Source organism: Xylocopa sonorina, chromosome 9, assembly GCF_050948175.1.
Source record: "Xylocopa sonorina isolate GNS202 chromosome 9, iyXylSono1_principal, whole genome shotgun sequence".
In the NCBI taxonomy this organism is placed as follows: domain Eukaryota; kingdom Metazoa; phylum Arthropoda; class Insecta; order Hymenoptera; family Apidae; genus Xylocopa; species Xylocopa sonorina.
The window spans coordinates 4082172-4100524 of NC_135201.1; the positions used below are offsets into that span (position 1 = coordinate 4082172).

The following is an 18353-nucleotide window of genomic DNA, read 5'->3' on the forward strand; positions in this document are numbered from 1 at the left end:
GTTTGTACTGTTACTACTTAATTGTATGGAGTATTACAAAATTTAGATCGAATATTAAACTTGTATTTTAACTTGTATTATTTTATGTAGGATATCTTTTAGTTACGTTTGTGCAATATTCTTCCTTACTCTATATTAATTGATCTTTACATAGCTACGAATGTTAATGGCACTTCAGATAGACAGAAGTAATAGGAACATTTTTCTTACATATGTATAGAACTCGTTAGAGTCCGATAAATTGTTCCATACGTAAGAACACCGTTAAGCAATAACCTACCTATATATATAACATGTATATAGCAATTGCAAATGTTTTTTTTTAAGATGAACCGTTTTGATTGATACTGTGTGTTGTCCCGTTACAAGTTGTTTCTGGAGCTATAGGCAATACAGGCGTATATGGCATGTAATGCGGTTGTCCAGCAACTGCATACCAGTGTTCTGGTATATTTTGCGATGGTACATTAAACATGAGTGACGACGGGCACATGTATGGTGGACATAGTCCAGAATAAGTTTGCGTATAATCTAGACCAGGATATAAATGAGGTGGGAACGGTTGCATATTATTGTTATCGGCCATGTCGGAAGGTGTTATGCATTGTATCGGGATAAATCCTGGACTTGGAGGGTAATAAGAATTCGTGAACCCTTCTGTTTCATTGGCGTAATATGGTAAACCAGAGTACATGCCTTGCTGCATGTAAGACGTTTGATACGTATTTATGGCACCCACGGGAGTATGTACCTGATGAGGTATTGACTGTGAATGTTGCATACTTACACCACTCCTTTTCACACTTTTCTCAAATTTAGAACCCTTGTAATTTGAACCATTGGTTGCGTATTGATTAGAAAAATTGGATACAGATCGCTGTAGATCTGTGCAAAAAAATGATAAGTATTGCAATAATATTGACAAAGAAAATTATTCAGAAGTTCTATCACTTACTGCCTGAATTTTTCTTGAATCTTGAGCCGGATCCATTCCTACTTAAATGATGAGAATTTTTATTCATAGGTTCTTGCTCCTTAATTTTTTCGCGATATGGATATGACACATCTTTTACATTTTCTCCTTTCGGGATTTGAGTTATTTGAGTACGCGTATCTTTTACATCGTTTACAAGTTCATCTCCGTTCTCTTGACATATCGATTGCACGCCAATTTCTTTTCTATCATTGTTGTATGGTTTCTTCTGCTGCTTCAAATTGCAATCTTGCACCATTCCCGTAATATTCGTGATTTCTTGCTCGTTCAGAGGTGCCCCTTTTTTTAAATAAACATATACAGAAGTGTTAAGAAAAATACGAAATATCAATTAAGATAAATGATGATACAAACCTTGATACCATTGTCCAAAATTGGGCGGTTGTGCATTCGTTAAATAATTCCAATTAGCGCCACCACGAAAATACTACAAACAATGTATATTAGATATTTATAAAAACATTACGAAATATTTATAAAAGTAGTTATTCAAGCCTAAATTACCTACCTCTAAACCTAAATTATAAAAGAATCTCAAAGTGAACGGATCTACAAGTGAGAAAAAAAGTTTATTTATCAATTTTGCAACAAATATCATGTGCACAAGCAATTTGTACTTTTACCTGATAATGGTAAGTCACTACCATTCATATCGATACTTTTTTGCACAGAACAATTAATAGAACGTAGTACATGGTTCATTTGTGCATTAGAATCTTCTGAATTTTGAAAAATATATAAAAAGTTAATATATAAATAATTTATCAATAATAGAATTTAACTATTTGATTACTTACCAGTATATGGTGAATAATAAACTTCATTTGGTACTCCTTGTCCAGAGTATGAGTCAGACTCAACCTTATTATCATTACTTATTGCATTGTCAGATTTTGAATATGTTGTCAAATTATTTTCCGAATTTGTATGCGCAAATGAAGTTTTGTCTTTACATTCTCTATTATTTTCTTGTCTTTCAATGTCCATTGCAGAAGGCTGAGTTTTATCAAAAATCACTCCTGCAGGTAACATCTCAATAGAATTCTATAAGTGAAAATATTTTGTTACAACGATTCGTATGTGTACAATATTCATAATTATATAATTTTTATAGCTCACATTAATCGAATAATTAGAGCACTTTTCTATAGCATAATTTTCATATACTTGACCATCCATTTTCCTGTGACAAAATTTTATTCCAAATTATTTACTGCAAGATGAAGATGTATTAAAGAAATTGTTATAATAAACTGCTTACATAGGCCCTTCCTTCCACTGAAAATTGTTTTTATGAATATCACCAACAATATTATCATTGTTTTGATTTTTATCAATATTATTGGATGAAATATTGTTGCTAGTAGAATCTTTAATTTTGCGCGATGTTGCGTTAGTTGTTTTTTTCCATTTTTGAGCTAATAAAACAAATAATTAATATTTCAAAACAAAAAATATAAAGGCTTATCGAAAGTACTAAGTATATTTCCAAATACAAACTTGAATCTAAAAGCATATTTTTTTTACAAACTGGTAACCAGTTAGCCTGTTTATTTTTCTTTGGGGGTAATGGTTTAAGAGCCGAATATGGTACAACCCGTTTTTCTCCTAATTCTTCAATGAAAACTAACACAGGTCCCTGGTTTTTGTTCATTTCTTGAATATGTCCATAATAAAATACAATGTCTCCCTTTTGCATTGCTTGCGTATCGTCATTAGAATCTTTTTCAAGTGAAGACACATAGACATTATTATTATTGGCTTTGTCACAATCTCCCTCATTGAAGTCCAGATATACCAAACATTTGCCACCAATTTGGAGTTCATGACTATTGTGTTTATTCCATCCTGCATTTTTTACTTCTAAAATATATAACAATTCACCAATTTCTTTAATAAAATATTATTTAATAAAATTGCTATGTAGTGTTTAATATGAAGAGTTTTCTGGTACCTCTTCTAATTTCATGCCATATATCAAAGTCAGTATTGCGATAGATATTAGGATCTAGAGCTTTTGCAATTCTGTAAGGGAAAGGTGGTATGCTTCTTATCACAGTCTGTGTACCATCAGTCTCATCGTTCCCATTCTCAACTTTGCTTAATATCTCAGCAGCTAATTGACTGAACACAAATTGATTGAACATATATCGCATTTGAATTAAGCACTGACGATACAATTATTATTTCACTTACTCTCGAATCTCCATATTGCCTTTATGAAAAAATTTGTCGTGTCTAAATGTAGTTGTTCTATCATGTAACATTTTATGAACAGTAGTTTCTATATTAGCCATTTGAAAGACATTTTTATATAACACTAGATAAACGATAGCTGCAAGTAATTTTCATTCACACATTATTTATGTTTATATAATTTAAAACAAATGATTATAAATACAAGAGGATTCCTACATTGACAATAGGCAGCTGTTGCAACAAAGTCTCTTGTGTAAATACTTTCATATTGCTTTTGGGGTGTATGGCACAAATATATCACATCTTTAAAACCGTTGTTAGTAACAATACGACTGGCTTGATTTTGATCATTAAATATAACAAATTCCCTCTTGTAAAGCAATGACATAGCTTGAATTTCATTCAAACCACCCCATTCTGTAAAGCATGCCATCTGCTCGAGGTAATCATCAAATGGTATTGTTATACTCTGTGAAAGAATATCTAACTGAGATCTCTGTGACAAAATCAATTGACAATGAATCAGATTATTACACTGACCTCTACAAATAAATGTTTCATCCGTCTCATAAATTCTACGCACTCCCTTCTAACTCTTATATGATAATGTTGTGTCAGATAAACTTGCTCGCTAACTGCTCTGAACAAACAAGTTGGATCCCTAGGTGCATGTTTTCTGAAATATCCTTCGGCATGTAGCCACTCGTCAATAGGTTCTTGCGCACGTTTTGATGGCTTCCTTGGTGATATTTCCATTCTTTACTGTTAAACGAAATAACGAAAAATTTGAATCCTACATATACATTTAGTAGATGTATCACCATGTAATATTTGTATCAATTTGGATATTATAGATTCCCTAAGATTCTCATACAGACGATAACAATTACTGTTTGTCATAAATATCAAAATTGGTTTCGCTTAATAAAGTATCATGAAATAATAATCCTATTCATTCGAATATTACGAATTTGCTAGAAGTTTCACATAATCGTAATCGTAATCATAATTATAAATAATTACAATTAATAATAATATTCGTATTTATTCTTAATAGTAAAAAAGTCGCTGGTTCCGAAACAGAGAAAAAAATGTACAAAAAAATGTTAATTGTAAACAAAATTGTATGTACCTGTTCGAAGACAAATGAATGGTGGGTCGAAGAGTTTGACGAGATTAGATTTTGTTAGTCACGAGAGAAAGTCTTTTAAAACGAATAATACAATAATTAACTTACAGTCAGATTCGTAGCATAGTTAATAAAAGACTAAGCAACAGGTCTTTCCTTATTGCGTACTATTAGAATTGGCTTCCTCGAGACTGTTGAACTTGGAAAGAATTTATTGGCCAATCGTGTTCCATCATTCGACACCTTTGCGATTAGATTTAGTCAGGAAAGGACCCGAATCATAACAAACATGTTCCTTTGTTTACATTTCCGCGCGTCTATTTGAATGCGCACAAGGAAAAGTTTAATAAGCGATACTTTTATTTTTAAAGAATCTTCTTTTCTAAGCGCACAAGTATAATTAATACAGAGTAATAACAATATCATTTTTTTTTTTTGGTAAATTATTTATCCGAGCAAAACGGGTTCAAACATTATATAAGGCTTGCTTTTTTTTACAAATTACTTTTTTATTCGTCATAATTTGGAATGACAATGCGATGTGTACGAAATATTAAAAAAGTACAATAGCCCGTTATATAAAATATGATTTTTACACAAATATAAGATCAACCGCTGTACCATTGCGATATTCTGTAACGCATGCAATGCTACTAATTTTGTTTGCTATCGAAAATAACGTTTTGCCTGCGTGCAACTTTCTTAGTATAAAAAGTACATCCTTTGGCGAGTTAGTATTAAAGACTAATGTCGATACAAGCCCAAAGTTACTTAATGTTGGTAGCGTTAGGAATCAAATAGATTGCTAGTAGTTTCATTATGTTTTATGCTTTTTTTTTTCTTTCCTTTTCTTTAAATTTGGGCCCAAATCTCCATCGTCGTTCCGTTGTTAATAGTTTCGTGTGTAAAAATCGACCTGTGCGTCTCGCCGGAAGGGACGCTCATGGCTGTAGGATAAGTATAATCATAAGATTACATTAACACAGTGTTTCGCATTTTCCTTGTTTCTTGTCGACAATGTACGAATAATTGTTATAAAATGTCACAAATAGAAAATGGAAGAAATGACGAGTCGCTGCTCCTTTTCTTTTCTGTTCTTTTCCGTTTTTACCATTTTAAAAGCTTCTTTTAAGCAGCTATTTTTTCAGCGTCGATCGCTGAAACAGAAAATGTTCTCATACAATGTTCTGTTTTTATATTATTAAGTCCAGACTTCAAAAACATTAACAAACAATATAAATGCCCTACGAATTTTAATTTACCTTCTTTGGTAGGCAAAGGATTTTTCTCAAGCGTTTCCGCGTGTTTTAGTTTCGCAGGATCAAAATTTTCGATACCAGAAATTAGCTGTTGCTTTCCCTTTTCCTGTTGGATCGCTACACAGAACAAATCGAATCGAGATTATCGTTTGAATATCTATATTTGAGTAGAATCTTTTTCATATCTTCTTCATATATGAAACAGGAATTTCCGCTAAGATTTATGAAAAATTAGAAAAATTTACCATCCTTATCAGGTAGCAAATTCTTTTCTTGAGTTTCGGTATGCTTCAAACAGCTCGGGTCGAATTTTTCAATGCCCGACATCAACGTTTGCTGGGTCTTCTCTGCGGCTACATCTGCAAGAAGCAAATCGGGGTCAAACAACGGAAGATAAAGCACGCAGGAGGGAATTACGAAAAGTAAAGCCACCATGGAAACCGCTGGAACCGTATCATTTATACATTTAACGATCTCACTGGTAACGCTGTACCGTCAACTTATTTTAAAAACAATGATCAATTTTATTCAAATTGGGGAAGCACAATAATTTTTTATGGAACAACATGTGATTTAAGCGAGAACAAAGCGCATTAATTTTAAGTGATTTCTTTTCGCGCGAGTGATATTATATTATAGCCTTATTGTTACTGCAGCGATTAAAAAACATTTATCACTAAATGAAACGTAACATCGTGTTGTTATCAGAGGACGCAGTACAGAGTACGAGGCCACCAAGGAACTGTTCGAACATGCAAAATGATCCCTCCTAAGCGGCTGAAAGCGAAAGTAAATAGGCTTATGGGTCTGGTCACGTTGTATGTATATATATTTCGGTCGCACCACCTCGAAGTACCAGAAAAAAAGAAGCGACAGGATAGCATCCCTTCCGTTACCTTTCGAAGAAATGGCAAAGGACAATACGAGAATCGAATATTTTCCTAGATATCGGATAAATTTCTGTGATACCTTTGGCATTTGGCAAAATGATCTTCTCTTTCGTATCGGCATGTTTCAATTGATCTGGTTTAAACGACTCCACATCGTGGATTAATTCAGAATGCTGTCGCTCTTGTCGCACGTCTACATATTACAATATTACATGCATTATCATTGATCGTTTTAAGAAACAATTTTTATTAGCACTAGAACGCTATGTCACAGGGTAGTGAGAGGAACACACAAAGAACTAGTATAATTTAACTTAAGAAAAGGACGAAGGGGAAAGTAATGAAATTTACGTTGTACCTTCGGCGGAAGGTAAAACGTTTTTCTCAGCAGTCGCAGCTTTCTTCATGCAGCCATGATTGAAACCTTCCAACTCGCTTTTCAGATCTAAGGCTACTTTTGGCAGGTCTTTCAACGACGGACTCGACATGGCGATGTGTTGTACTCTTCAATCTGAAACAAAGAAACCGTTTTTTAGAAAGACAAATACTGTATCAAATTAATCATTTTTATTAACTCGATCGAATGAAATGTTATCGGCGCAACTCGCAGTGCCATCTCGATAGAAAACTTGTTGATAATTAAGAATATTAAGATCGAACCTTTAAAATACAAGGAATTATAAAATTCTTGGATGCGCATTATTTATTCTTAATCTAAGGTAACAAGTTTTCATTTATACTTTGCTACTAGCAAGAATTCCGTTTAGCTATCGATGTCCAGAAGAATTTCCGATTAGAAAACAGACATCAACAATCTGAACCATGATCCAAAACCGTATTCTCCAGTTTTGTCCGCCGTTGCGATGTGTTTTTGTTTACATATTCAGTTTAGTAAATGATATCCAGGAAAGCGGGCCACGTGTCCATAACAAAAGAGATGCTAATTGTTCTGTAAACGTCCTAAACACTGAAATCTGTGTTTTATTCGTCGCAAACATTAAAACGAACAAATCACAAGATAATGGAAATAACTCGTAGCTTGTACAGAATTCAAGAAAGGTATCTCCCAATGCTACCGTATCGAGGCGCAACGCACGCTCAGACTTTTAATTCGTCCCTTTTCTCGCTACCGATTCAAAGTGTTTGATGTACAGAAACCAGCAGAGAAAACGTAAATTTGCGTTGGCAGTTCATCGTTATCGTCTTACCAAGAAAGGAAGGAATGCTACGAACGTAAAATGCGCACTCGTCACTCCACACGTATCGAAAGACGTATCATTATTGAATGTTTCTCGCGAATTCAATGGGCATTGATAAAACCGCCGGAACGTATCAACGAATGTAACGTATAACCTGTACGCGCTTCGATCCGTTTACTTCGAGTTTCACATTTGAATGGTTAAATTTACTTTGTGCTACATACATGTTAAATATTGAGTAGCGCAAAAGTAGCGAAATGAAATACTTGAAGGTCGTATGAAAAATGATGGTTAATTCATTATAGATCATCGTTATCATTGCATACACTAAATCTTTTCTAATCGTTATTCTTCAGGGGTTGAAATTATAGTTCGTATTACTTTTCTGACATACTATGCGAAAGCAACGAAAGTAAAGGATTGTCTACGATTTTATGAGAGATGCGGACTGAAGGAATACAAATGCCGTAAATTCCGAACAAATAACGGAATCGTTTCTGGCAAATGCAAAGGTAGGCAAGTGTTGCTCGCATATCATTTCCGGTCTTCCCTCGTTCCTTTTTTTTGCAGGAATAACGGAGTAACCGTAATTATGTTGAAACATAATCGGACATGTAACATCTTAAAATGCACTGGTTCGGTTAATTCCAATTAGCGGACTTGTTTAATCATATCTTTGTTCGAGTTCAACTCGCGTAAATGTTATTAAAAGAAGAGCCGAGGAAGATACCGATATCTTATTTATTATAATACAAATTTATCTCGTGGCTCTTTGTTGTCTAAATTTCGTATTATACGCGGGTAACTAACGCGTTACGAAGCGGAAGCAGCAAAAGCTCGTTACTTCCGTTCCGTGTTTCTTCACATTTCCTTTCTGGTCACATATCCTCCCGTATAATATCATACTAAATCGTCGGCATTTTTATGAACCAAGATTCTTATTCACGGTATAACTTCTCATTTTAGATTTCTTTCTACATAAAAAAATAATCGATTCCTTCTAAAACTGTTTTACTGTAGTGCGTATACATTCAAGAGAGTATAAGTTTATAAAATAAATCTAAGGCGAATAGCAAAATGCTTACGTTGCGCGTTGAAAAATAATTGTTAGTCTATTTTCGTTGCATCGCGAAGAACTCGCAAGTTTGTCATATGAGCTTTTGCGTTTTACAATTGTAAGAACAGTGGTGCCCAAATGATGGCATTTCGTATTCATAATATCTGACGGAATTCAGAATATCGCATATTGTATGTTAAAATGTAAGCCTATTTTCAGGTACATGATTTATTACATCCGTTGCGTTGGACACTGTAAAAAAACGAGGATGGATTATTATATTATCAGATGTTCAAACTACAAGGGCTTATAATTACAGAAGTTTGTGCACCACTGAAGCTAGAATGACTCATGTTCGTTGGACTCTCCCTTCCATTTCTTTCTCTGTTTTCTCTCCCATTTTGTTTTTTCCCCATTTACATCGCTTATACTCGTTACTTTTAGGCTTTTCGACGATCACTTTTAACGGACGAAAATATCATCAGGCTAAAAACAGTTCAAAGGGGACTTTTACATTCCATAAAGCAGAGTCACTGGTTAAAAATTGCGGAATACTTTATCAGCGTTTCAAACACAACTACGACACCCGTGCTTCGAGAAGTCTCGTTATCATCTAATGGATATTAATACTGTTTGTTGTACAAAAAGGAGGTATCAAACTTTTTACTACCCGGAGAATCGACACTTGGAAATGTCATGCATTATTCAAGTCTTCCAAAAACATCAAGGAACGGAAATTTTATCCTCAAACAGAGTTTAGTATCGAATTTTGAACTTCACTACACACGAACAGTACTTTATTGTGTTTGGAACATTATTACTTATATTATTTTTCGAACGTTTCAACGATTATATTAGACGCGAAAAAAATGATTAACAAATATTTATTTTTTAAGCAAAAACAAATTAATAAAACTGAATGTCGCAAGATAAAAGTAGTAGGATTGAATGAATTACAGATTCTAATAGAGGCGAAGGCGCAGATAAGCGTACAGCAGTGGCTCCAGGAGAGCGTTTCGAGGGATACGTTCCAACGGTGGGTCAGCATCGACAAGGCTGTGTATAGGTCCTTATATGGTAGCCGGTCGTATGGCTGTATATAGAGAGAGCTCGAAAGAGGCTGAATACGCAACCGTGGAGTATACTCGTGTCCTTTACGTATCCGCTTGTTGAATATTCCTTCTCTCCCTATCCTCGATATATATGCATGTACGAGTTTTGCATCGAGTGCACAAATACCGAGGCAATCGCTTATACGTGTTCCACATAACGGTTAACGAAACGAATAGAAGATGGACACGATCAAATGCTTGGTACGCGTACGTAGATTAATCATCTTATGGCAGTCGTGCATGATTCCGACCTTCTAAATTACATCCATTTCTTTAGTACCGCAGAGTTTTGTGCAAAACGAAGAAAAATTTAATTAGAAACCAAGAACATCTCTTGCTCGCACACAGAAATGCTAAAATTCACGCAACCTCCATTCGCATACTTCAAGCTGAACAATTTCGCTGGCATGTTACAGCGTTAAGTCGGTCGATTTCACAAAAGTCCGGAAAGCACCGACGGTTCTCGATGGCTTTCAAAGATGTACCTATCTCATTGAGTTATCCCGGTGCAACGGCAAAGAGGTGGAAGGATTGAAGAAGGAGAAGGTAGTGTTGGAAAAGGACTGGAAACGTTCTCGGTACGCCAGTGTCCGAAGAGAAATCACGATAAATCCTACTTGATCTCGCACGGAGAAAAGAGGTCTGCAAGTTAATAAGGAAACTAGGTTGCTCGCGTCGACTCACGCTAGCCGGTTTGCAGGATCTGTCGGCGTACATACGCTGTCAATGAGCTATGCTCATCGCGAGATTGAACACGTCCTCGTGCAGAGATTCGGACTTAATTAGGTGCAATCATCCAAGAAAAGTACCCTTAATGTTTTATCATCGCATTAGTAATATTGATTATTGGAATTCCAACGTCGTTCATACATTACTTATTTTCAGCTAAGAGGGCGTCAAAGCAGTTATGGAGGAAACTAGTGAATAACTTCCACGTAATCTACCAAACGAGCGAATGGTTTTTGAAATTAGTCGAGTATAAACGCATCCGATGTACTGAATAAGATTGGTTACTCTGCAAAGAGTTTCTGGTAAAGAAAGATCTTATAGCTGACGGTTAACGAGTTGGCGCAGTATGCCAATTAACTTGGGTAATCGCGTTTAATAGAGGATCGTCAGTGGCGTATGCAGCAGTTCATTTCTGTGTCGAAACAGTGTTGCAGCTGTATCGACCGGTTGATAGCAATGGTGAGCTGCACACACATTTGACCACCTACGTGCACCGTAGAATACCCACGTAAAAGCGTGTGGCTAGAAAATGCGTTTGCTTGCAATGATTCCATGTCGAACAAACGCGATTCAAACCGTCCTCTTTCTCCCTCTTTTTCCTTCTCTCCCTCTTTCGTGCGACCGTGACGGCTAACGAACCCTGGACGCGCGCGTATCGTATCGAGCGGTGGCGCGTACGTTCAGGGGCGTATAACGTGTTACCAAGCGGTTCATCCTGTCTATAGATCTGGGGGGGATACGCTTTTTGGTACTTCTTTTGTGGAACAAATTTCATTAAATTCGGAAATACTGAAGAAGTTTTTAGTATAGAGCTTTAGCTTCATACCAATTTTTCTACATTAGAGATTGACATACCTAACTTTAACAGATTAATGTACTTAATAAATTGTAATATTTATAATTTATAGAATAAGCAAGCGTCAAGAATAAAAATACTGATTACATTTTTGCAGATTATGAGTCAATTACTCGGTGAATTTGGATGAAATGCGAAATCCACGAAAATAGATAAGGACACGTCACGACGTGGTTTTACCACGATCTCGTCGTAACAACCGGCGCAGAAGAGATCCTCTTCAACGATCAAGATTTCGTGAACGAGTACTAAGGTACACACACCGTGAATAAGCGGAATGAAATCTGAAGAGGACCTTTTGACCCAATCTTCTAAAGTACAGAGTGCTTTCGTTACTACGACTTATCCACGCAACAGCGATATTTTGTTGCAATGGAGAAGGGTATAATCGAGTACTGCAAGTTCATTAGATATAAGTGACGAAACGTTTGCTAAGTGGAATAGTTCCTCCAAGGTAAATCTCTAAACAAAAAATAAAGTCCCTTTACGGCATTATTTACACTTCTTCCGCGAATTGTTTCATTACTTCAAATTTTCATTTCGAACGTACTTTTTGGGTTGTGTTCTAGAGAAAGACCGACCTTGAAGGTGCTTGGAGGTATCTCAAGATATTTCTCTTCCGGAATGTGAATGAAATAGCGGTGCACGCGCGGTTGCATCTGTAGGTATGTGTATGTATTGGTTTTATACATACGGGGTTGCACCAGGGGAGCGGTCGACTGCTGGCAGACGGTTTCATCGATTGGCAATGCGGGGGTCGAAGAGTGGGGTTCCTGAACTCTCCACGGCTATCTATGTGTACTACATAACGTATTGACGACCTCGGCTTTCATGGTCAATGGTAAAAAGCTGATTTTTTAATACTTCGCGTGGGATTCACCTCGATCTCGATTCTTTTTCCACTGACACGTAGGCATTTGTAAATATGTATCTGAATCATCAAAGAACAAACAGATCTTCCATTTATCTGTCGAATAAGTAGAATTACGATAATTAAAAAGTCGGTTTGAAATTAAATAATAATAATTTTCTTAAAAGAAAAGTTAGAAATAATATACAGTTATATAAAACAGAAATCGCTATAATTGTTATGCTGAAGAGGTAAGTCGATTTGCTAGGCATATGAGAAACGTCGCAAATAAAAATTACGTCCACGGGAAGAATTAATAAATAAAATTTCTAGACTGTTTTGTTTATTCGAAAGATCTGCTTGCTTGCCTTGAAACAAGCAAACTCGTTCAAGACATGATAAGATGCAAATACCACTGGATTCTCCCTTATGAAGATATTACGCACAGAGACGTATCACTTTAATTAGAGAAGTATGCGGCTCGCATTGCGTTACAATGTGACAACTGTACTTGTTTTATTAAAATACCAATTTTTATTAAAAAATTTATACAGTTTTCTAAATTAAAAAATGCTTCTCTAGATACACGAGTTAATATCGGGGAATTCATTTTTCTAGAAATGCAACTTGTAACGAAATACAGGAAATGCTTGTGACTACAAGAGGACAAAAGCGTGGTCTCCAGTCGGCAACCAGAAAACGCATTTGCGTGCCTGATGCGCAGCGGAGTGCATCTGTCAAAACCACGCCCTTATCCCATCCTATAGAGTCCCTAACGTAGGGATACTAAAGAACCCAAAAATAAATAAGGTATCTTTAGGGCAATGCCTCTGTAATTCCATTTAGTATAACTATAGGAAACTTAATTATCATTTCTAATATTTATAGGTATGCTCAAAAATGGTAATTTCACAGATTTGATGAAACTTGGAATTGTGGGTAGCTACGATAATTTCTTTGCTAAATATTCAAGAACTACAAATATGTTCTAACAAAGAACGTCAATAAATCGTGAAATATTTCAGACGCCTACTACTTGAAACAGAGAGAAGAATAATGAAAAACCTGTTGGTTCATATGGACAATTGAAATTGGTACATATACAGAATGTATCTGGCTTGACCACACCCCTCCATTTTCGATCGGTGAATAGTGGAGACGATCGATAACTTCGAAAGTGATATCAAGCCGTTTGTTGATTTTTTACTCCAAAAAGTATGAAAACGAGTCGTGTATACCGATATATTCGATTAGATTGCACACCATGTTAAAAAAACAGGCGTAAGTACACGATCGTGTTACTACCTTTCTTCAACCGGTATATAACCACAGAGAGCCGATCTGTTTTCGGAAATGTTGACGAAAAGTAGCACCGTACGTTTTTGTTCACTTGGAGAAAAGCGCAGCGCGATGGCATGCAATTTAAACGGCCATAGATAGAATGCGTCGGCGACAAAGAGCACTGACCTGACAGTTGTCACTTGGAGAGGTAGGCAAGCGCAAACACCGTCCAGCCGAGTGTTCAAGGGCAGGATGGAGGCAGTACACTGACTGACCGGCTAGTGATTCCGTGGCACGTAACACCAGGTAATGCCGGCGAGTCACTCTTCTCCACTCTTCCTTCTACCGATCCTACGCTCACAACTGTGTTCAAACCCCCACCACAAATTCCGACCCCGAGCGACAGCCAATCGTGTGCCATCGTTTCTCTCTCTTTTACTTTCTATCTCTCTTTTCCTCCTTCCATCCTTCGAACGCTTCCTCCAATCGTCTCCTTGACCGTCATCGGGAGGGTGGCTGACTCACCCTTTGCGACAAGCGACGATTTTGCATTCAATGCATGTAAAAGTTTCACGTTTTTCAAGCGTAAACTCACTTTCTGTACTTCTATTCCATTTATTGGTTTTTGGTTTTTGTCATCTTATGATTATATCATATAATGCGTCCATTAATTTTAGATAAATCAGAATTCTAGTTGCGGTAAACATATTTATATACTGAAGGAATGCATCGTTGCTATTTCTGATACAATGAATAGGGTGGTAGAATTGAAGGGCTTTTTAGGGGTTGACGAGAGCTGGAGTGACTCATCTTTCGGTTATCCCAGCTGCGCGTCATATGGCACCCGCTGGGTATTTCCAGGAGTTAGAAATATCATGGTAATATCATAAAACAATTAATTTGTTTCACTAATTAGAGATTTGGGACATACTATTTGTTACATTTTCTGGAAAATGTGTTGTCTAAACAATAAATTAAAAAATTTACTTAATACATTCATAATAAATTAAGAAAATAATTTTTACCCTTATAGTATACAAAATACTGTGTATTTCGTAGTATGTTTAGAACATTTATTCTATTATTACGACTAGGTTTTTATAAAATACGTATATATACAAAATATTGGCTTAAAGTTATTGAAAATATTATATTGGAATTGGTAAATCTTTTGCAACTAATACTAAAATCTGATCAGTGCTTAAGCACCAATTCGCTATATTCTTTGATACTTTACACCAATTTTCACCGTGATGAGGTTCCGCGGCAATGCATCGTTTCTGTACATCTTCTTGCTGCTCCTCTGTTCCATTTAAAAGCTCGAACTTATAGAAATATGCCCATGCATCTCCTAAGTCTGGATCTATTTTGACCGTACGATTGAACCAGTCTCGACATTTGGTAATTTTATGTTCACACCAGAATAACCTATAGAATGGTTATTTATAATGTATGTAACAATATTTACACACACTTGTATATAGCATTATAAAAAATAAAATATTTAATTATGGCGCACTAACTTGGATACCGCAAGAAGTACATGAGGATCATGTTCACATTTTTTCAAAGCATCAACACTTTTCGTCTTCCTCTGTGGTCGAGGTTCCATGAAGATTGCTTCTGCCCAGAGTAAACCGGATGTTGGGCATTCTTGTAATGCTTTTGCCATAAGCGTGTTTGCCATATCTCTAACACCGCCAGTTTTTAATTCGTTTCTGATGGCTTCTAACCAAAGCTCTGCATTTTTAGGATTTTTTAGACGTGCTTTTTCTAAAACTGATCTAGCTTTGGTAATTTGGCCCTTTCTATGTTCTAACTGTGCCAATAAGCGCCATAGTGGAATAGAGTTCGGACATTTTTTTATCTGTCAAACGTATCAAGATTAAAAATATATAAAATTTAATTATTAAATTTAAAAGTAAAACTTAAAACATAAAAAGGAAAGGAAACCCTTACAGCTTGATTGTACGTTTCCAAAGCCTTGTCCAAGTTTCCTTGTTGTTCTTCAATCTGTCCTTTCATTAACCATAATTTAGGAAAATCATCAAATGCCTCAAGAGCTTCTTTTAGAAGCAGTAAGGCCGCATCGAGATTGTTCAAAGCCCATTCCAATTTTGCACTTTTCATCATTACTCTAGGTGTTGGTGCAGAAGCTCTCGCTTTCGCAAGTAATCGTCGAGCTCTTTCATATTCAGAATTTTCTGATTCTAGCTTTACGGCTGCTAACCAAATTTCCTCCGAATTTGGATTTGCTTGAAACGCGAGAGATAAGATACCTCTTGCTGCTGGAACATCACCCTTCAAATGAAGAAAGAAAAACATTGCACATAAATTATGAAAATACTTATCAAAGATCTTACTTTTTTTTTAAATTTGTTTTACTTACGGCTAACCATTTAGATTTCGCACCCATAAGCCAAAGTACTTCACTCTTTGGACAGTGAGCAACCGCTCTCTGAAGCAAAGATTCTAAAGATTCGCGTGTTCCATAAGTTTTCTCGAAATAAGCTGCACGCAACCAAATCGACTTTTTGCTTGGGAATGTCGATAGTGCGTAAGCATAGACTGCTCGTGCACATTCCAAAGCCCCTTGTTGAGCGCACTAAAACAATAAAAACACAAATACCTTGTATCCATATGTCTATATTAGATCAAATATAAGTAAAATATAAGGTTTTACAGTTTCTGCATCTTCCATCCACGTATGTTTCCTGTCTTCTTCTTCTACTCCAAAACTAATAATTGCTTTAACTATAACTTGACATGTGTGTACAGCTCCAGCCTTTTCAGCCTCCATAGCTTCTTTAAACCAATGCTCTCTGTTAATTTCTACTCCATTTGCGCTTAACGAAGATATAGCACGATCGATGATTTTTTCTACCATATATTTATTTCCATTTGCCTCTTCCAGTTTTGCAGCAGTTGTCCAAATTTGTCTGTCAGTGGGAATATTTTCTCTTGCCTTGTTAAGCACTTTCCTGGCATTGTCATAAGTTTCTAATCGAGCCAGAGCAAGCCATAAATCTACGCTAGTTGGACAACATTCGACTGCTCGACTGAGCAATATACGCGCATCTTCTGGTTCTTCCAATTCCACCGCAGCTTTCCATAATCTCACTGAATTTGGAATATGCTCCAATGCTTTGCGGTACACTCTTCTTTTCGCTTTCGTCTCTGTTTCTAAATCCGCAGCTTTGATCCAAATTCGAACTGACGTTGGTATATGTCGTACAGACTGAGCGATTACTGCTTTGGCTGTATCTGGTGGTTGAAGTCTGGCCGCTTCTAGCCATAAATCTTCTGATGTAGGATTCACTTCGCACCCTTTCATTATTAAATTTCGTGCAGCTTGCACTTTTCCTGTAACTTCCTCTAATCGTGCGGAAGCAATCCATGCTGGTGGATGATTAGGATTTGTTTCCCTCACAGACTTTAATAATAATCTAGCTTTTTTAATGTCACTGAAATTAAATATAAAGCAATATAAAATTCATTAAATCACTTTTAAGTGCTAATACATATTTATATAATATTTCTTTTACTTACTTAATATCACCACCATATGTTGGAATCATACTTTGCAAATCAGTGAGATAACCTTTAGGATCTACTACTGTCTGTCCTTCTACAGAATCAGAAACTTGGTTCAATTTAACATTCATTAAAGTGTTTCTTGCTTGTCCTATTTTTCTGAGATCTAAGTCCCCTGTAGGTGTTAACATTCCTGGTGTTGCTACGCCAGGCATCATAGATGCTAGACCACTCGATGGATCAATACTAGTGGATGTTTCACCACCCAGATTTCGTGCAAGTACAGAATCTGGTAATGGTGTAAACTTCTCTGCCCGTGGGTTCCGTTGCTTCCGATTTCTAGCATCACCAACTTCTGGAACATTTTTCCACTCTTCTTCGCTCACATTTACTAATTCTCTCTTCAAGTCTGAAAATTGTTGTTGTATTTTAGGGCGTTCTTGTCGATACCTTTCTAATTCTTCTCTAAGCCTCTTTTCTCTGTACTCTTTACGCTTTTCGTCCATTCGCTTGTCTATGGCCTCATAAATAGCATCAGCTTCTTCATCATCTTTATCATATGGATCCTGCAAAGTATTTACTTATTTAATAACATAAAGTATAAAACTACAAACATTTAGTAGAATTGTTGTCAGACATCTTACTTTACTAAACAAAGAGCCTCCATATCCAGAAAATTCATCATAATTAGAGTCATTTAAATCTTCTTCATCCTCTTCTTCTTCTTCTTTTTTCTTTGTTCTTTTCGTGGGTGGAGCATGTCTATCGTCCCTATAAATAAAATATAAGAAACTATCAGTCATAGCAACTAAATTAGTTAAAAATTGAATGTGGCACGATTACTTACGAAACATCATTAGCATCTCGAGCTGGACCGATATCAGATCTGGTTGTAAATCCAGTAGCTCTAAAAAACAATGTATCAACGTAATATGTTAATATTTTAGCGCGTCGAAAGAAAGGTTACGATAGCGAAATACTATTGTTTTTTTGTAAATTACCCTCTTCCCACACCAGCAACGTATCCTAAAGGTGCTGGAACACCTAAAAAATGTTTTTTATTTCTCGTTGATAACGAAACTGATGGAACTGCCATTCTTAAACTCTTGTCAATTCGCTAATGTAAACATAGACCAGTTTGCTTTGTAAATACAACTTAACCTCTAATAGCAACCTGAATATCTGTTTCGACAATCACGTTCCAACAGATGGCTCCCTCTTTTTAACTTAAATTTAAAACAAATTGTAGGTAAATCTGAGTAGA

The 18353-nt window shown here is 36.0% G+C and overlaps 4 protein-coding genes and 2 long non-coding RNA genes across 10 annotated transcripts; 3 read left to right on the forward strand and 3 right to left on the reverse strand.

Moving 5' to 3' along the window:
• Positions 1-15: 15 nt before the first annotated feature.
• LOC143426890 (uncharacterized) lies at positions 16-4544 on the reverse strand. Its single transcript, XM_076900609.1, has 14 exons — positions 4326-4544; positions 3734-3955; positions 3410-3662; positions 3191-3329; positions 2949-3118; positions 2495-2857; positions 2256-2412; positions 2114-2177; positions 1792-2038; positions 1618-1713; positions 1503-1543; positions 1349-1421; positions 956-1273; positions 16-885 (listed from the first exon to the last, which is right to left on the reverse strand). The coding sequence occupies exons 2-14, from the start codon at positions 3947-3949 to the stop codon at positions 323-325; spliced, it is 2700 nt and encodes an 899-aa protein (XP_076756724.1). The 5' UTR covers positions 3950-3955; positions 4326-4544; the 3' UTR covers positions 16-322.
• A 266-nt stretch (positions 4545-4810) lies between these two features.
• On the reverse strand, positions 4811-13895 carry Cib (thymosin beta cib). Of its 3 annotated transcripts, none has more exons than XM_076900613.1 (6): positions 13742-13895; positions 6830-6982; positions 6551-6664; positions 5827-5940; positions 5585-5698; positions 4811-5479 (listed from the first exon to the last, which is right to left on the reverse strand). In XM_076900613.1, exons 2-6 carry the CDS (start codon positions 6957-6959, stop codon positions 5451-5453), a joined length of 501 nt encoding a protein of 166 aa, XP_076756728.1. In that variant the 5' UTR covers positions 6960-6982; positions 13742-13895; the 3' UTR covers positions 4811-5450. The 3 variants fall into 3 exon arrangements, with proteins under 3 accessions (XP_076756728.1, XP_076756729.1, XP_076756730.1); XM_076900614.1 differs by lacking the exon at positions 13742-13895 and adding an exon at positions 7212-7234; XM_076900615.1 differs by lacking the exon at positions 6551-6664 and having other exon boundaries at positions 13742-13893.
• LOC143427338 (uncharacterized) lies at positions 8959-9378 on the forward strand. The gene is made up of 2 exons (XR_013102298.1): positions 8959-9080; positions 9172-9378. It is a non-coding gene; the product is annotated as an uncharacterized LOC143427338 (long non-coding RNA).
• LOC143426758 (uncharacterized) lies at positions 9918-10461 on the forward strand. 2 transcript variants are annotated; one of them, XM_076900385.1, is made up of 2 exons: positions 9918-10040; positions 10256-10461. In XM_076900385.1, the coding sequence occupies exons 1-2, from the start codon at positions 9931-9933 to the stop codon at positions 10458-10460; spliced, it is 315 nt and encodes a 104-aa protein (XP_076756500.1). In that variant the 5' UTR covers positions 9918-9930; the 3' UTR covers position 10461. The 2 variants fall into 2 exon arrangements, with proteins under 2 accessions (XP_076756500.1, XP_076756501.1); XM_076900386.1 differs by having other exon boundaries at positions 9933-10040; positions 10117-10461.
• LOC143426916 (uncharacterized) lies at positions 11599-13127 on the forward strand. 2 transcript variants are annotated; one of them, XR_013102211.1, is made up of 4 exons: positions 11599-11677; positions 11994-12265; positions 12629-12746; positions 12893-13127. It is a non-coding gene; the product is annotated as an uncharacterized LOC143426916 (long non-coding RNA). The 2 variants fall into 2 exon arrangements; XR_013102210.1 differs by lacking the exon at positions 12629-12746 and having other exon boundaries at positions 12893-13118.
• A 687-nt stretch (positions 13896-14582) lies between the features above and the next one.
• Positions 14583-18291, reverse strand: Prp6 (pre-mRNA processing factor 6). Its single transcript, XM_076900607.1, has 9 exons — positions 18091-18291; positions 17937-17996; positions 17734-17860; positions 17105-17655; positions 16239-17019; positions 15945-16160; positions 15515-15856; positions 15079-15422; positions 14583-14983 (listed from the first exon to the last, which is right to left on the reverse strand). Exons 1-9 carry the CDS (start codon positions 18183-18185, stop codon positions 14704-14706), a joined length of 2796 nt encoding a protein of 931 aa, XP_076756722.1. The 5' UTR covers positions 18186-18291; the 3' UTR covers positions 14583-14703.
• Positions 18292-18353: the final 62 nt, after the last annotated feature.

Coding starts and splice junctions, on each gene's coding strand:
- Cib (XM_076900613.1), bottom strand. CDS start 6,959: ATGTCGAGTCCGTCGTTGAAAGACCTGCCAAAAGTAGCCTTAGATCTG. Junction 6,665..6,829: donor CGTTTTACCTTCCGCCGAAG/GTACAACGTAAA, acceptor TGTAATATGTAG/ACGTGCGACAAGAGCGACAG. Junction 5,941..6,550: donor CATTTTGCCAAATGCCAAAG/GTATCACAGAAA, acceptor TGCTTCTTGCAG/ATGTAGCCGCAGAGAAGACC.
- Prp6 (XM_076900607.1), bottom strand. CDS start 18,185: ATGGCAGTTCCATCAGTTTCGTTATCAACGAGAAATAAAAAACATTTT. Junction 17,997..18,090: donor GTTGCTGGTGTGGGAAGAGG/GTAATTTACAAA, acceptor ATTGTTTTTTAG/AGCTACTGGATTTACAACCA. Junction 14,984..15,078: donor GTACTTCTTGCGGTATCCAA/GTTAGTGCGCCA, acceptor ACCATTCTATAG/GTTATTCTGGTGTGAACATA.
- LOC143426890 (XM_076900609.1), bottom strand. CDS start 3,949: ATGGAAATATCACCAAGGAAGCCATCAAAACGTGCGCAAGAACCTATT. Junction 2,039..2,113: donor GCTCTAATTATTCGATTAAT/GTGAGCTATAAA, acceptor TTTCACTTATAG/AATTCTATTGAGATGTTACC. Junction 1,714..1,791: donor TTATTATTCACCATATACTG/GTAAGTAATCAA, acceptor TTCAAAATTCAG/AAGATTCTAATGCACAAATG.
- LOC143426758 (XM_076900385.1), top strand. CDS start 9,931: ATGCATGTACGAGTTTTGCATCGAGTGCACAAATACCGAGGCAATCGC. Junction 10,041..10,255: donor TGGACACGATCAAATGCTTG/GTACGCGTACGT, acceptor GGCATGTTACAG/CGTTAAGTCGGTCGATTTCA.